The sequence below is a fragment of the Labrus bergylta genome, chromosome 24, assembly GCF_963930695.1.
Source record: "Labrus bergylta chromosome 24, fLabBer1.1, whole genome shotgun sequence".
NCBI lineage: Eukaryota > Metazoa > Chordata > Actinopteri > Labriformes > Labridae > Labrus > Labrus bergylta.
In genome coordinates, this window is record NC_089218.1 from 1508150 (window position 1) to 1522820 (window position 14671).

The 14671-nt window shown below is 40.4% G+C and overlaps 2 protein-coding genes and 1 long non-coding RNA gene across 4 annotated transcripts in view; 2 read left to right on the forward strand and 1 right to left on the reverse strand.

Moving 5' to 3' along the window:
* The window catches only part of LOC110005164 (uncharacterized), a 46920-nt gene extending 44936 nt beyond the window's left edge, over positions 1 to 1984 (reverse strand). Inside the window, exons 1-2 of the long non-coding RNA XR_010665520.1 lie at positions 1790 to 1984; positions 935 to 1084 (exon numbers count right to left, since the gene is read on the reverse strand). This is a non-coding gene — a long non-coding RNA (uncharacterized lncRNA). The remainder of the gene's footprint in view (positions 1 to 934; positions 1085 to 1789) is intronic.
* Positions 1985 to 3595: 1611 nt separating this feature from the next.
* On the forward strand, positions 3596 to 5789 carry LOC114921206 (otospiralin-like). 2 transcript variants are annotated; one of them, XM_029280869.2, is made up of 4 exons: positions 3596 to 3660; positions 4368 to 4434; positions 5359 to 5382; positions 5473 to 5789. In XM_029280869.2, exons 2-4 carry the CDS (start codon positions 4380 to 4382, stop codon positions 5652 to 5654), a joined length of 261 nt encoding a protein of 86 aa, XP_029136702.1. In that variant the 5' UTR covers positions 3596 to 3660; positions 4368 to 4379; the 3' UTR covers positions 5655 to 5789. The 2 variants fall into 2 exon arrangements, with proteins under 2 accessions (XP_029136702.1, XP_029136701.1); XM_029280868.2 differs by having other exon boundaries at positions 3616 to 3660; positions 5341 to 5382.
* A 1037-nt stretch (positions 5790 to 6826) lies between these two features.
* On the forward strand, positions 6827 to 14570 carry LOC109997737 (NLR family CARD domain-containing protein 3). The gene is made up of 11 exons (XM_020652333.3): positions 6827 to 7037; positions 7916 to 7995; positions 8089 to 8205; positions 8451 to 8573; positions 9107 to 9185; positions 9306 to 9534; positions 9966 to 11742; positions 11823 to 11996; positions 12575 to 12748; positions 12871 to 12917; positions 13015 to 14570. Exons 2-11 carry the CDS (start codon positions 7949 to 7951, stop codon positions 13551 to 13553), a joined length of 3306 nt encoding a protein of 1101 aa, XP_020507989.2. The 5' UTR covers positions 6827 to 7037; positions 7916 to 7948; the 3' UTR covers positions 13554 to 14570.
* The last annotated feature ends 101 nt before the right edge of the window (positions 14571 to 14671 follow it).

Sequence of the window (14671 nt, forward strand, 5' to 3'; positions counted from 1 at the left end):
TATAACTTGTAAGGATCGAGCAACGCAGCTAAACGTTTGAGTAGCGCTCTAAAAAAATGTTCCAAAATGGACACAGCAGTAGTTTTATTACAATAAAATATTGAACAGACATCATGACCTCTGTGTTTTGTACATGTTACATCAGCACAATACAATAAGGTGTCACAGGTGAGGGGGTTACATCCAGCCAGTCCCCCCCCCCCACTATCCTCCAGCCCCATTGGGTAGGAGCTCAAAAGCTTTCTTAATGTTGTTTTATGTTCCAGGTTGATGTTCCTCCACTCTAAATCGACTTCTTAGTAGCTGATTAAAATAACTGAGTCTAAACATCTATAAGACCTAAAACCTGGAACATAATAAAACAACATTAAGAAAGCTTTGAGTCTCCTACCTGAGCAGGAAGACGGCCACCGACGGGGATCCTCCTGGAAGACGTTAACAGAGTTCCTGTTGGAGAAGAAAAACTAATTTTAGTTCATCAAGTTAATAAAACTCAGAAAATGTTTGTGATTATACAACACTGTGATGATTGGAATAAACCTGGGTTTCATCATTCACTGTAAATGATCTGTGTTTAACTTCACTTTAAGGGTTTTGGATGAAGCAAACTTAAATTCAAAGTTTAAACGTAGAATATAATATAGAAACATCTTAACAGATTTATCTTATATTACAAGTTCTACAAGTTTGTTTACCTTTAACTTGTGCAAGCTTTGGGGGGAAAGAAAATGCTGTATACATAAATATTCAGTGTGGTAATTGATCTGAATGAACTTAATATAATCGAGCACATAAGGTAGGTGAAGAAGAGCTATGAGCATATGAAAGTTAATAAAATCAAGGCAAGGGAGAAGATTTTTCAGCTGCTCCTCCAGAATTTTGTGGAGATGTATAAACAGATTAGAGACAATACAAAGTGTGTTTGTGTCCTCACCTTGATGTCCTCGTCTCCATCATGTCTCTCTCTCTCCTCCACCTCTTGGCTCTTCTGGTCGTAGTTGACGGCGAGCTCCTCCAGCGCCTGCAGCACCTCCTTCACCTCCTTCTTCAGCTGGTTCTCCGTTTGCAGCCGGCACAGCTCCTCCTGGGAGGGACGTGGGGTCAGAGTGACTTCATGCAAAAATGATCATCCTTATGAAATCCATGTTTAAATAAGAAAATGACATTTAGTAATAATAATAATAATTGAGAAAATTAAAGTATTTGTATTTAGTTTGAATCTTTAAGCAGGTTGTCTCCAAACTGTGCTTCTAATGTTGTGTCTTGTCTTAGACTTTAGTCTATTCTTGTCATCCAGCTGTTTGTACAAATAAGCAGATTTAATCAAATTGATCATTTCAATTAAATCAAGAAAAAGGTTTGTAGTATTTTCATTAAGAAAAACTAAAAACTAATTTAATTAACTAAAAGGTAAAAATGCAGCTTTAATATAAATAATTTACCATACAATGATGTAATCTTAAATATCCAATTACTTTATTGACTCACAAAATTAACTGTCACAAGAACAAAAACTCTAATTAAAGGTATAGGGTGAAAATAAATGCATTATATCGTTTATTAATCACTTTATATGGAGAGGGCGCCCTCTGGTGGTTAGTTGTTGGTTACTGCACTTCAATAATAAATGAATCAGACTGCTGTTTCTTTGAGTAAATTAAACACAGAAGGCTGGATGAAGAGCTTTTACTTTTAAATTAAATAAATGAAGTCTTTTCATATTACTTGAGTAAGATGAACATTTAATCTCTGAGCTCTGTGAACAGTAATGTTTAGAAAATCATTTTACCTCTGAGCTGCAGCACAGAGCGAGGAAACACCTGCACACACCTGTACAAAGAAACAAGAAGAAAACCCTGCATTCTGAGTTCAACCAATGCTTCTTTTCGCAGTATTTTCATCCAAACTCGGACACCCGTCATCCGCTCGAGTGGTCCAGGGTCGATATTAAACTTTGGCGCACCTGAGGAGCACACCTGAGCTTGATGCGCAGCAGCGGAAGTGACGTCGACTTGTCACTCTCAGGTAAAGCTCGTATCGATGTAGAGAACTCATTGTGAATGAGGAGACACAATAACAAAATTAAGTAAAACACCGAAAATAAATAAAACATTCAGTTTTAGATTCATAATCTACAAATGTGGATAGATACTGTTGTTGAAATGATTTGTCTACTAGTGAAATTATCCAAACACTCCTGCTATTATACCAAAGGAAACACTAATATTTTACTGACTTTAAATACACATGTTCAATCTTGTGGTAGTTATAGGTGTAGTCACATTAATTTCCAACAATTTTACAAATTATTAAGTCTTTTCATTTAGTTTGTTTTAACCTATTCTTAGATAAGTATAAAAGATGGTTGAAAATAATTTAAATAATCTGAATTCAAACAATGTTGGTAGGTAACTGCACTATTTATATTTTTCCACACTTTTATGTGGTGGAAAAAAAGGTTAAAAAGAGGATACATTTCTGTTATAGTGACTGTTGGATGTAATTGCAACCCAGTGCCAGCAGAGGGCAGCAGTGTAATATGAACGCATGATGCAGCGGTTAATTAGGCCTGACCTGTTAACCTCCAGGTGAGTTATATTGTAATATTTACAGTCTATGGTTGTAAAGAGCAGAAGTTATATTACAGCCAGCCCGATTGAAGATGGAATATCTGCCTCTTATTTAGCCTACCAATCAACATTAAGGCTTGTGTTGATGTGAGATATCGGCGCCCTCTGGGCTCTCTATAACACTGTTTATACTAATACAAACATTTTTTAAACAAATAATCAAAATACTGTGGTTGATTAAATCAAAACAAATGATTAAGTAATGATAATTGTGACTGCGTATGTAAAATAGTGTTGTAGTGACATACTATGACCAGTGGAGGGCACTGATTTTTCTCTGTATTCAGTTTGTTCAAATTTCCCTGATGAATATTGTTGTTCAAATAATGTGAAATAAATCCCTGAAAGTATTATTATTATTTCTATAATGGTGCCTGGTGTTTTTACTGAGGATCATCCTGACCCGTCTCTGGTGTTTTATTTCTGCTCTTCTTTGTAACTAGATGTCGTTGTAAACAAAGGAAACCTCAATGAGGCTGAAATAAAGGTCTGAAATGAAACAAAGTCAAGTCAAAGTCAACTTTATTGTCAATTTCAAAATATGTGGAATCGAAATTGCGTTTGTCTCCGTCCCACGGTGCAATACAACCAAAATAAGGTAAAATAAAATAAGGTAAAATAGATAGAATAAAATAATAGATAGATAAATAATATTTACAGTAATAAATTCTAAATAGTGCAAAAAGGTACAAAACAAAACGGTAAATAAAATAAAATGTAAAGAAAAAGTAAACTTGAAGTGTGCAGTAAACTCAGTGTATTTTTTGAATACTTTTGAACGTATTCCTTCTGTCTGTTTTAAAAGCATGATGTCACTATCAACCTTTACTTTTCTGTCCGAGGTCAGGACGAGTTTAAAGGATAAAGAAAAGCTGAGACAGACGTCCATTCATACTGTAAAGGTCAGAGGTCAGCTCAGCCATGTGGAGGGGAGGTGTGAGAGAGAGAAAACATTTAAAAACCTCAAAAACCCAAAACAGACGGAGCTGAAACATCCAGAAACCGTCAGGTCTGCAGGTCTCCAGATCAGGTAAGGATGTTTCCTGTCTTAGAGTCGCTGAAAAGATTCGAGTGTAAAAGCTGCTGTTTGGCGTTTAAAAAGTGTTTTTATGGACCGTTCAATTCTCTGAGAGTCTGTGAGTATGCGGAGACTGAGACAAGACCAAGACGATTAGTGATCGAGACAGAGACCAGAATTAAACCATACAAATCTCTGAATGTTTGTGAGTATGTGGTGTGAGACATTGGGAGCTGCACTCAGTGTTACACAGGTTTGTATAAAAGTAACGCCTCTGCAAGTCAAGACCACATTAACCGAGACTGAGACATACCCAAAACCAGAGACAAGACTCAGACCAAGGCAAGGAGAGACCGAGACAAGACTAAGACCTCAAATATCACTGAAAAACTATTATCTTGTGTGCAGGGGGCGTGTCTTGATTTAAATCTGGATTACGCCCAGCCTGAGAACGATACAAGACCGATTTTTTTTTTATTTAGATTCCTAGGATCTTCAAAACTTGGTCTTTAGATCAATCATGAGACTCAGGCGATCTCGAGTTCTACAGCTCTGCTAATTGTTATAAAACAGTTCCTGTTGGGCACATCCACAAAAACAACAAGAGGCCTTCAAATGAAAGAGTTCAGTTTTTTCTACAAACAGAAGAATCTTCAGTCTGATGAGGTTTTTAAACTCATATGTCTGTCTCCTTTATTGATACGTGTTTGTGTCCTCAGAGGAGCTGAAACATGACCAAGTGTTTCCTGCTGAGCGTGTTCGTCCTCCTGATGCTGATTCCGGCAGGTAAATAAAACTCCAACTTTTCATTCTGGATGTTTGCAGCCACATCAAAGATGCCTGGGGTCAAATTCACTTTATACCAAAGAGAACTGTAACCACTGATTATTTTTTCCTCAGTGTAACCTCATTCTGATGATCTAGTTTATTGTTTTTTTGTCACGTTAGAATATCTGAAATATAAAACCTCTCGAGCCTGAGAGGTAAAACTCAGGGCAACAGGGTCAGACAACATCTCTTTTTTCTCACCTGCTTGTTACTTTAGAGGATCTGTGCTGAAGATGATGAAGCAGCATGAAGAGCAGAAAGGGTTCACTCTTCTTATTTCTGTGAGAATAAACTGAGAGCAGGAGGAGGTCTCACTCAGACTGATTTTCACAAGACAGAAATTCTCTCAAGCAGCAACCTCCTGTGTTGTAAAATGAAGCCGATGCTGAAGTGTAACATCCTGCAGTTCCTGGAGTGTCCACTAGAGGCTGGCTGCAGAAGCACAGGAAGTCACATACACACCCATTCTAAAAAGCCTGTTTTTACAGCAGAGATGAACATGTTTACAGCCTGGTTCAAAAAACCAAATAGTTGTGATTAGCTCATGTCTGGATGGACACACACTGTACGGGGGGTGAATGTTTTGATGACTCATCAGTTTTGATTTGATGAAGGATAAGAGTTATTCACAATAAGGCGTGTAGCTGACCTGATTGACAGGTGGGCGCGGTGTAACGGTTTGTCAGGAGGTTTAAAACCCGCCTCAGCTCCAGCTCTCAGCCTGTCATTAGGTTGACTCAAAGTCAGACTGAGACAGCATTTCCAGCATGGAGACCGCCATCGAGGGGACTCCAGCGCCCCCTGCAGGGACATGTGGGTGAGGTCACTCGTTAATATTTACAGTCTGCGGTTTCTTCTTCACAGTTTTCTGTTTCGTTTCAGGGGCTCCGGAGGATGCAGGTGAAGGTGAGTGACAGCTGACTTCTTGTTGACTTATTTCCCACCTAACAAACAACCTGTCCCTTTAAATCTATGTTTCTATATTTCCCCCTGCAGGCGGGAAACAGAAGCGCAGCATCCCAAACTGGGCGATGACCTCCGACGACTTCTTCGGTTGGGTGGAGGAGCTCCGGAAACACGCCGGCTACGAGCAGATCGAAGAGCTGGCCAGGACCTTCTGGGCTCACTTCCCCTCCGCAGACCGACTTGGGTACGGAGCCCACGAACCGGACGAGTAGAAAGTTCAGTCGGATGGAGGACGGCGAGAAAGACACGACCTACACGAAGACGAGAAGAAGAACAAGACGGACATATCAATAAAAAAGTTTGTTTTGCCTTTAATTAGCTTTGATAACTCTGAAATAAGATTACAATTTTTTTTTCTGACTAAATAATATCAGATGAAACAGATAGTATGAAAAGTGCTGCAGTTACTCCCTCTGACCACAGGAGGGCAGTAAACATTAGGGTTATTTCCGTGGTGACTAGTACTTAGAGGTTTAATAATCCGAATATAATGCGGGGAAAAAATGTCATTGTAAGAATTATTTTCAGTGTTGTAGTTACTGACAGTGACCACAGGGGGGCAGTGATGATCACAGCTCTCTCTATCTGTTTGTATTAGTGTTGTTAATGATCATTAAATGAATAAAGTCTCATGATATTGAAGTTTTTGTTCCCATAAAAAAGACATCATGCAGTTCATCTTCTCACCACGAGAGGGCGCCGGAACCCTTATCAACTTATAGAAACTCTGAATAATAAATACAAATAAATAAAAGACTTCTGAAGTCTGGCACAACAAAAGGCACACATTTAAGACTTTTAATTTAAATACAAATAAATGTTTATAAACAGTTCAATAATACAATAAAATGTACAGTATGGGTAAAAAGGTGCTGAGCTTATCCTGGTGGGATATTTCACATAGGTCTGTTGAGAGTCAGTGTGGGAAGGGGGGAGGGGGGGGTTGAGCTTCTGTGTGACGCACAGTCAGCTATGGAGGACTTGTTTTTTTGCTTTTTGGGACTTCAGGGCTTCTGTATATCTACAGATCTATATATCTATATAAACATTAGCATTTCAAGGAGAGTTCAGGTGTTTGTTTTTAACCACAAACAGCTGTGACATCACCATTCATGAAACCAAAGATTTGACCACACAGGACTCTTCTTTACTCTGATCTTCGTGTTTGAGACTTTTCTATTGTGATATTTAGTTTGAATTGAACACAATTTGATGTAACACACAACTAAAATAACATATTTTTAAACAGAACTGAATGTTTGCAGCATGAAAACTAATATTTTATGACATATTATCTTATGTTTGCGTCATCACCTGCCGAGCAGGTGGGCGTAGTCTCTTAAGTGACACACAATAAACGACCATATACGGAAGCTCCTTTAAGGAAAGTTATGACGCGATTGTCTCGAGTCGAGGCGCTTCCTTGTTTTTCCTCTCACTTCGGGACTTGCACGCAGCTTCTGTTCTCCGGTAAAGTTTGAGCTCTTAAAGAATTTCCAGTTTGATCTTTGTTTGAGTGGAAACGGTGTGAATACTGAGTGAAGAATAGAAACCCTCCGTCAGAGGAAGACCACGTCAGACACTCACCTGTTCAGGTAAGTTGCAGCCGCTCAGTCAGTGGAAAAACCCAACGAGACAAAAAACCCCTAAGATTCCCTGAGTGAGTTCGTTTTCCTCACCGACACAGGCCGAGTTTAAAGTTTGAATTTATGTTTTTAATCTCAGACTGAGTGTTGTGTTTGTTGTGTGACTTCCTCAGACTGATCAGTGTGTGGGAGTAAAATGTAATGACCTTGTTATTATTACACCATGATTCATACACACTCGAGTTTACTGGCTGTCACATCCAGCATGCTGACACACTTCTCCTTTTCTTCTTTACCAGGTTTCATGTTAAAAATGCTCAAATCACGGATCTGTCAAACCAAACTCTGATCAAGAAAAGGAACAACTTTTCATTTACATTTATTTCAAGAAGTTTATCAATATATATAAAAAAGACAAATCAAAATGATTCACTTTGTTTAAAAGAAATAGAAACATTTATAGTTCATGGTTTTATTTCTCCATCAGTGTGAAAGTGTGAGGGGAAGCTCCGTCAGATAATTTCACAACTCATCACATCCTCTTTTCTGTTTTTATTTTTGAAGCTTTCATCATCAAATCGCTCAATGATGGCAGTTAGTAAAGCCAAACTGACTGAAAGTCTAATTTTTAGGCTTTATTTATATATCTTTATATTATTTATTATTACAGTCATGTTTCCCAAAGCTTCACCTGCATGATGATGACCCTCAGGTCTTTATTCATCATAACTAAAGTTGTTGTCGGTGTCATGTGTGAGGTTGACCCTTTGTGAACTTTGTGCTTCAAAAACAAACAAGAAGCAGTAACAACTGTCAGGTTTTTCAAAGTAAAAGTTTTACCCTGAAGTTACCATCTCGTTGATTGCGTTTTATGGTTTGTCCAACAGGAATGTTGATCTGTGAGACCACGAGGAGCCAACATGAGTCTGCCATATTTAATTAAGAGACAACTGTCGTTAAGAAACATGTAAGGTAACGAGGCAACAGGGGTCTTACATTTGTGCAGCAGCGTTTGCATCTTCATGGCTAAAAAACAAATGATTTATTTCCGGTCAATTAGGATCTTCCAAAGACCAGACTCCCTTGATCCTGGACCCAGCTTTGTGTCCTGCAGGAGTACAATGTCCATGGACGATCCAATCCAGTTTCAAAAGACCCCCTGTGGTCCAGAGCACAGGTGATGTTTTTACAACTATGCACCTCTCCAGGTGAAATGTAAACCTGCTTTCAGATCAGTAACATGTCCCATGAAGGAAAACTTCATCCTCCCTTCATAGACTCTATATCTCTTCTGTTTGGTTTTATTTTTTCTCTTCGTATAACTCTAAACTCATTCGACCAACAATGTTCAGTCAAAACAAACTGCGTGGATCCTTCAGGGTGATGACCATATAATTCAACCTTATTCATCTCTTCAAACAGGATCAAACAGAAACCTGGACCTGGACCTGAACCTGGATCAGAGATGAGCTGTGTGTGCCTCCGAGACGACGAGTCGAAGGCTGAGCCTATAATGTTTAACGGCGGAGTCTCCTCTCTGGAAGAGTAAATAAGAAATGAGTTGTGACAGAAATATGTTCAGAGAAGGATTTTTATATTCACTTCAGTTTTAGTTTATTTTGATCGGCTTTAAACATTTCATCCCCATGAAAAACACGCACAGGAGTTTTATAACGACAAATATAAAAAAGCTAAACAACAAGCTGTGAATCATTGTCCTCATTATGTCTGAACATTTTTACAGAACAAATTCTGTTTCAACGTCAAAATAAACCAACGTTTCAAACAGAAAGAAAGACACTTACTTACACATGCTGAAGTGTAACATCCTGCAGTTCCTGGAGTGTCCACTAGAGGCTGGCTGCAGAAGCACAGGAAGTCACATACACATCCATTCTAAAAAGTCTGTTTTTACAGCAGAGATGAACATGTTTACAGCCTGGTTCAAAAAACCAAATAGGTGTGATTATCTCATGTCTCGATCGGCACACACTGTACGGGGGGGGTGAATGTTTTGATGACTCATCAGTTGTGTTTGTTTCTATTACCTGAGCTCATTCTTCGTGGTTCCTCCACAGAGTCGACCTGCAGAGCTCAGATGTTACCTGCAGTCATTCTGCCCAGCAGCAGCAAACAGACATGGACTCCATATTTATGGTATGTACCAATACATCTGTTCCTTTTATAATAATCTCACTGATGCACTTTATCGATCCCATGCTCATCCGTCTGTCCAACTTCGATCTGATGTTTGGTTCACATCAAATTTTGTTCCAGATGTTGGAGGAGAACATGGTCACTTTTGTGAAGAACGAGCTGAAGAAATTCCAGAGAGTTCTGAGTTCAGATTACCCAGAGTTCTCAGAGAGTCCGTCCGAGGATGAGCATCTGATGGGCGGCGAGGATAAAGAGCAGTGGAGGAGGATCAGAGAGACGTTTCTAAGGATGACAGTTGACTTTATGAGGAGAATGAAGCATGAGGAGCTGGCTGACCATCTGCAGAGCAGTAAGAGGATTTATGATTTAAAATGCTGCTTGGATTCATATTCTTACATTTATTAAAGTCCAGAACACACACCGATGTTCATGAGGACACACGACCTGACACCCCCACATCAGTTTATCAGACAAGATGAAAAACTTATGCAACAATTAACTGCCCCTTCTGCAGTTTATCTCCTTATCACATTTCTTTCCGGTCATATTGTACTGTCAAAAAGTAATGCCCAATTTCTCTCAGGATCCAGTCAGATCCCACATTAAAACCAATCCAGTCCAGTTCCTTGAAACAACAGCGAATACCTTTCCAAAATTAACTTATAGTTTACATTGGATACCAGAAACGGGTGAAATACTGATAGAAAATCAGAGTGCCATCCATGCAAGTTGAGTATTTTGCCAAAGTAAGTAATCATTTGATCTTACTTGTACTTTCAGAATCTCCTGCCATGTGCCAACTTAACCTCAAATCTAATCTGAAGAAGAAGTTCCAGTGTGTGTTTGAGGGGATTGCTAAAGCAGGAAATCCAACCCTGCTGAACCAGATCTACACAGAGCTCTACATCACAGAGGGAGGGACTGGAGAGGTCAATGATGAACACGAGATCAGACAGATTGAAACAGCATCCAAGAAAGCTGTAAAATTGGAAACCAAAATCAGGTGTGAAGACATCTATAAACACTCACCTGAAAGAAATACACCAATCAGAAGAGTGATGACAAGGGGAGTGGCTGGCATCGGGAAAACGTTCTTAACACAGAAGTTCACTCTGGACTGGGCTGAAGACAAAGCCAACCAGGACGTGCAGTTCACATTTCCATTCACTTTCAGAGAGCTGAATGTGCTGAAAGAGAAAAAGTTCAGCCTGGTGGAACTTGTTCATCACTTCTTTATTGAAACCAAAGAAGCAGGAATCTGCAGGTTTGAAGAGTTCCAGGTTGTGTTCATCTTTGATGGTCTGGATGAGTGTCGACTTCCTCTGGACTTTAAAAACAATGAGACCCTGACTGATGTCACCAAGTCCACCTCAGTGGATGTGCTGCTGACAAACCTCATCAAGGGGAACCTGCTTCCCTCTGCTCGCCTCTGGATAACCACACGACCTGCAGCAGCCAATCAGATCCCTCCTGAGTGTGTTGACATGGTGACAGAGGTCAGAGGTTTCAATGACCCACAGAAAGAGGTGTACTTCAGGAAGAGATTTAGAGATGAAAAATTAGCCAGCAGAATGATCTCCCACATCAAGACATCCCGAAGCCTCCACATCATGTGCCACATCCCAGTCTTCTGCTGGATCACTGCTACAGTTCTGGAAGATGTTCTGAAAGCCACTGATGGAGGAGAGCTGCCCAAGACCCTGACTGAGATGTACATCTACTTCCTGGTGGTCCAGTCCAAACGGAGGAACATCAAGTGTGATGGAGGAGATACAGATTCACACTGGAGTCCAGAGAGCAGGAAGATGATCGAGTCTCTGGGAAAACTGGCTTTTGAGCAGCTCCAGAAAGGAAACATAAACTTCTATGAATCCGACCTGACAGAGAGTGGCATCGATATCAGAGCAGCCTCAGTGTACTCAGGAGTGTTCACACAGATCTTTAAAGAGGAGAGCGGACTGTACCAGGACAAGCTGTTCTGCTTTATCCATCTGAGTATTCAAGAGTTTCTGGCTGCTCTTCATGTCCATCTGACCTTCACCAACTCTGGAGTCAATCTGATGTCAGAAGAACCATCAACCTCCCATCAATCAACAATGACAAAATTCTACCAGAGTGCTGTGGACAAGGCCTTTAAGAGTCCAAATGGACACCTGGACTTGTTCCTGCGCTTCCTCTTGGGACTTTCACTGCAGACCAATCAGACTCTCCTGAGAGGTCTGCTGACACCAACAGCAAGTAGTTCACAGACTGGTCAGGACAAAGTCCAGTACATAAAGGAGAAGATTGAAGAGAACCCCAGTCCAGAAAAAAGCATCAACCTGTTCCACTGTCTGAATGAGCTTAAGGACCATTCTCTAGTGGAGGAGATCCAGCAGTACCTTAGATCCGGTAGCCTCGCTACTGACCAGCTCTCTTCTGCTCAGTGGTCAGCTCTGGTCTTCATCTTACTGTCATCAGAAAAAGATCTGGACGTGTTTGACCTGAAGAAATACTCTGCTTCAGAGGAGGCTCTTCTGAAGCTGCTGCCAGTGGTCAAAGCATCCAAGAAAGTCTTGTAGGTCTTTTTATAAATTGTCCGACCAACAATACAATTGCACAATAGTTTCTCATCACCTGCTTATTATTTCTATCTAGACTGAGCGGTTGTAACCTCTCTGGAAGAAGCTGTGAAGCTATGTCTTCAGTCCTCAGTTCCAAGTCCTCCAGTCTAAGAGAGCTGGAGCTGAGTAACAACGACCTGCAGGATTCAGGTGTCAAGATGCTTTTAACCGGTTTGGAAAGTCCAAACTGTTCACTGGAAACTCTGAGGTAAGACAAGGTCTTTAGGTATTGTCTGCATTTTTTTTTTAAATGAGTTTATTTATCTTATTAGGGTCATGGTCAAAGTTTAAACTACAGGTCTTAAGAGATTCAGTTTAAATTACTGTTTAAGTTTATGTTTGAATATATACAACCTCTTAAGCTCTTTAACTGTGTAAGCCTCGTGGTTAAGGCCTGAGTGATACACTCTCATAAGGGTTAAACATCCATGACACAATAGTGGTTACTACTCATCATCCCCAGCACCCAGTACTCAGTAGCCGCCTCCACAAGACTACGTGTAGACAGTCCTAGTCCTTCTACAAACCACAAGTAGACTTGAAATAGGTACCAGAAGGTATGCTAGCTACATAGATGACATGTTGTTATACATGGCTAAATGAGTCAAGACAGATGGCCAACTACCAAGAGTCTAGATCTGCATGAGGTTTTTCACAGTTGGAAGAAGCTTTTCCTTTGCCTTCTGCTAAAAGGACTACGGTCTAGACTTGTAATGACTATTGGGGCCATATTAGGATATTGACCAGACAAGTCATTCTTTATTGCCATATCTGCATTATTTGCAGGTTGTCAGGATGTCTGATCACAGAGGAAGGCTGTGCATCTCTGGCCTCGTCACTGAGCTCCAACCCCTCCCATCTCAGAGAACTGGACCTGAGCTACAATAATCCAGGAGACTTAGGAGTGAAGCGTCTGTTCGCTGTGCTGGAGGATCCCCAATGGAGTCTGGACACTCTCACGTATGTAAACACGCTCTCAATGATGATGTGTACACATTATGAAGCATAAAAAAGACTTAGAGTTAGTTTTCTGACTTTGTTAGGTCAACCCACCCTGACTTCTCTCTTTGTCTGTTTTTCAGATGTAACCCCAGCGGGGTAGAGTGGTTGAGACCAGGTGTGAGGAAGTGTAAGTATTTCTTGTTTGGATTCACAAAAACAAAACCCAAGTTGTTCTTACAAGAGGATTGAAACCATCAAACCAAACCTTCTTGTGTCTCCTTTAGATTTCTGTGAACTCACACTGGATCCCAACACAGCCCACAAATTCCTCAAACTGTCTGAAAACAACAAAAAGGTGGCTGATCTGAGAAAGGAGCACCCGTATCCTGATCACCCAGAGAGATTTGACTACTGGCCTCAGGTGCTGTGTGAACAGGGTCTGACTGGTCGCTGTTACTGGGAGGTTGAGTGGGTTGGAAAGGTTTACATCGCAGTGAGTTACAGTGGCATTGCAAGAAATGGAGACAGCGATGGCTCTAAGTTTGGAGGGAATGATCAATCCTGGAGTCTGACCTGCACTGACGGAGGATACAACGCCTGGCACGATAACAGCGGGACACTCATCCCACTTCCCCCGTCCTCTGTCTCCCACAGAGTAGGAGTTTATGTGGACTGTCCTGCTGGGACTCTGTCGTTTTACAGAGTCTCCTCTGACACCCTGACCCACCTCCACACCTTCTACACTACATTCACTGCACCTCTTTATGCTGGGTTTGGGTACGGGGTGAAGTTTAACTCTTCAGCTTATCTGTGCCAGCTTTAAGACCATCTGTAAGAGTGATAGCTTCCAGACTGTTTGATTGTTACAGTCTGGGTCAGTGGGCTGTTGAAATCAGATATTTTCTATGGAGCCTCAACCAAAGTATTTGCTTCCCATAGCTGCTAGCCTTTGCAATTTTAGTAAACGATGCTGCATGTTTTGACATTCATTCCCAGTTCTCTCTAAAGTCTGTAAACGCCTCCACCCAGGATCTATCCAACCGCTAAACACTTTAAGCTGCTGTTTGGCATCAGTGTTATTTCAGGGACAAAAGCGCAAGACAGTTCATGTCTGCACTGAAATTATTTTACTATTGCCCGATAAGTTGTTCTGTTTGTAAGTTCAGTCATTCTAAATCTTTGCTGGCCTGGTCATGGCTCGGGTCATGGAGTAGATATCTTTGTACCCGAGTCATGGGTAGTAGCTTCAACATGATGCATTCTTGTCTAAGGGAAAGAACAATCATGCTTGTGAGCCATTCTTGAAAAAGAAGATATGCTTGGAAGTAGCAAACCAAACTTAATAAGACAGCAGTATGTAGATGACTTCAGCATCAAAAGCTAATATATAACTGAGAATGTGCCAATGGAAACTCTGATTTACTACAGGGCTGTACTTCCTGTCTGTACTACTATTTCAGTATTTATTTTAAAATATATATTTTCTTATTGTTTGGTCATATATTAATGAATGTAAATACAGCAGTATCTTGCCTTAATGACAGAAGAGTGTCAACTTTTTGTTTGTCTGCCAACCGACCGATGAAATGTTAATTTTAAAATGGAGTGCCCCCAAATGTTCAGACTGATTAACTGCAACACTTCATATTGTTAGAATAACTTGAATCGACTGTATACAGGCTGCGTGTGAATGAAAGTGTATTTAATTAAAGTTCAGATTAGTTTTTGTCAAGTCTATATGTATGTGCCTGTCCATGTGATGCATGCATCTTTACTCTGACTGCGTTTGTGAAGTATGAAACATTATTGAAATAAATGTGGACAATGATTCATAGAGTTATCACTCGTGTTACTGTGGACATTAATTCTGGAGGAACAGTTTAGTGTGTGTCTGTATATAACATATTTTTATTCTGGGTTTGACTGCTTTGTTTCATGGAC

Excerpts from the sequence above, each read along its gene's own strand:
- LOC114921206 (XM_029280868.2), top strand. The coding sequence starts at position 4,380 with ATGACCAAGTGTTTCCTGCTGAGCGTGTTCGTCCTCCTGATGCTGATT. Across the intron at positions 4,435-5,340 it reads CCTGATGCTGATTCCGGCAG|TTTTCTGTTTCGTTTCAGGG; the intron begins GTAAATAAAACT and ends TCTTCTTCACAG. Across the intron at positions 5,383-5,472 it reads TCCGGAGGATGCAGGTGAAG|GCGGGAAACAGAAGCGCAGC; the intron begins GTGAGTGACAGC and ends TTCCCCCTGCAG.
- LOC109997737 (XM_020652333.3), top strand. The coding sequence starts at position 7,949 with ATGAGTCTGCCATATTTAATTAAGAGACAACTGTCGTTAAGAAACAT. Across the intron at positions 9,535-9,965 it reads GGCTGACCATCTGCAGAGCA|AATCTCCTGCCATGTGCCAA; the intron begins GTAAGAGGATTT and ends TTGTACTTTCAG. Across the intron at positions 11,743-11,822 it reads AAAGCATCCAAGAAAGTCTT|ACTGAGCGGTTGTAACCTCT; the intron begins GTAGGTCTTTTT and ends ATTTCTATCTAG.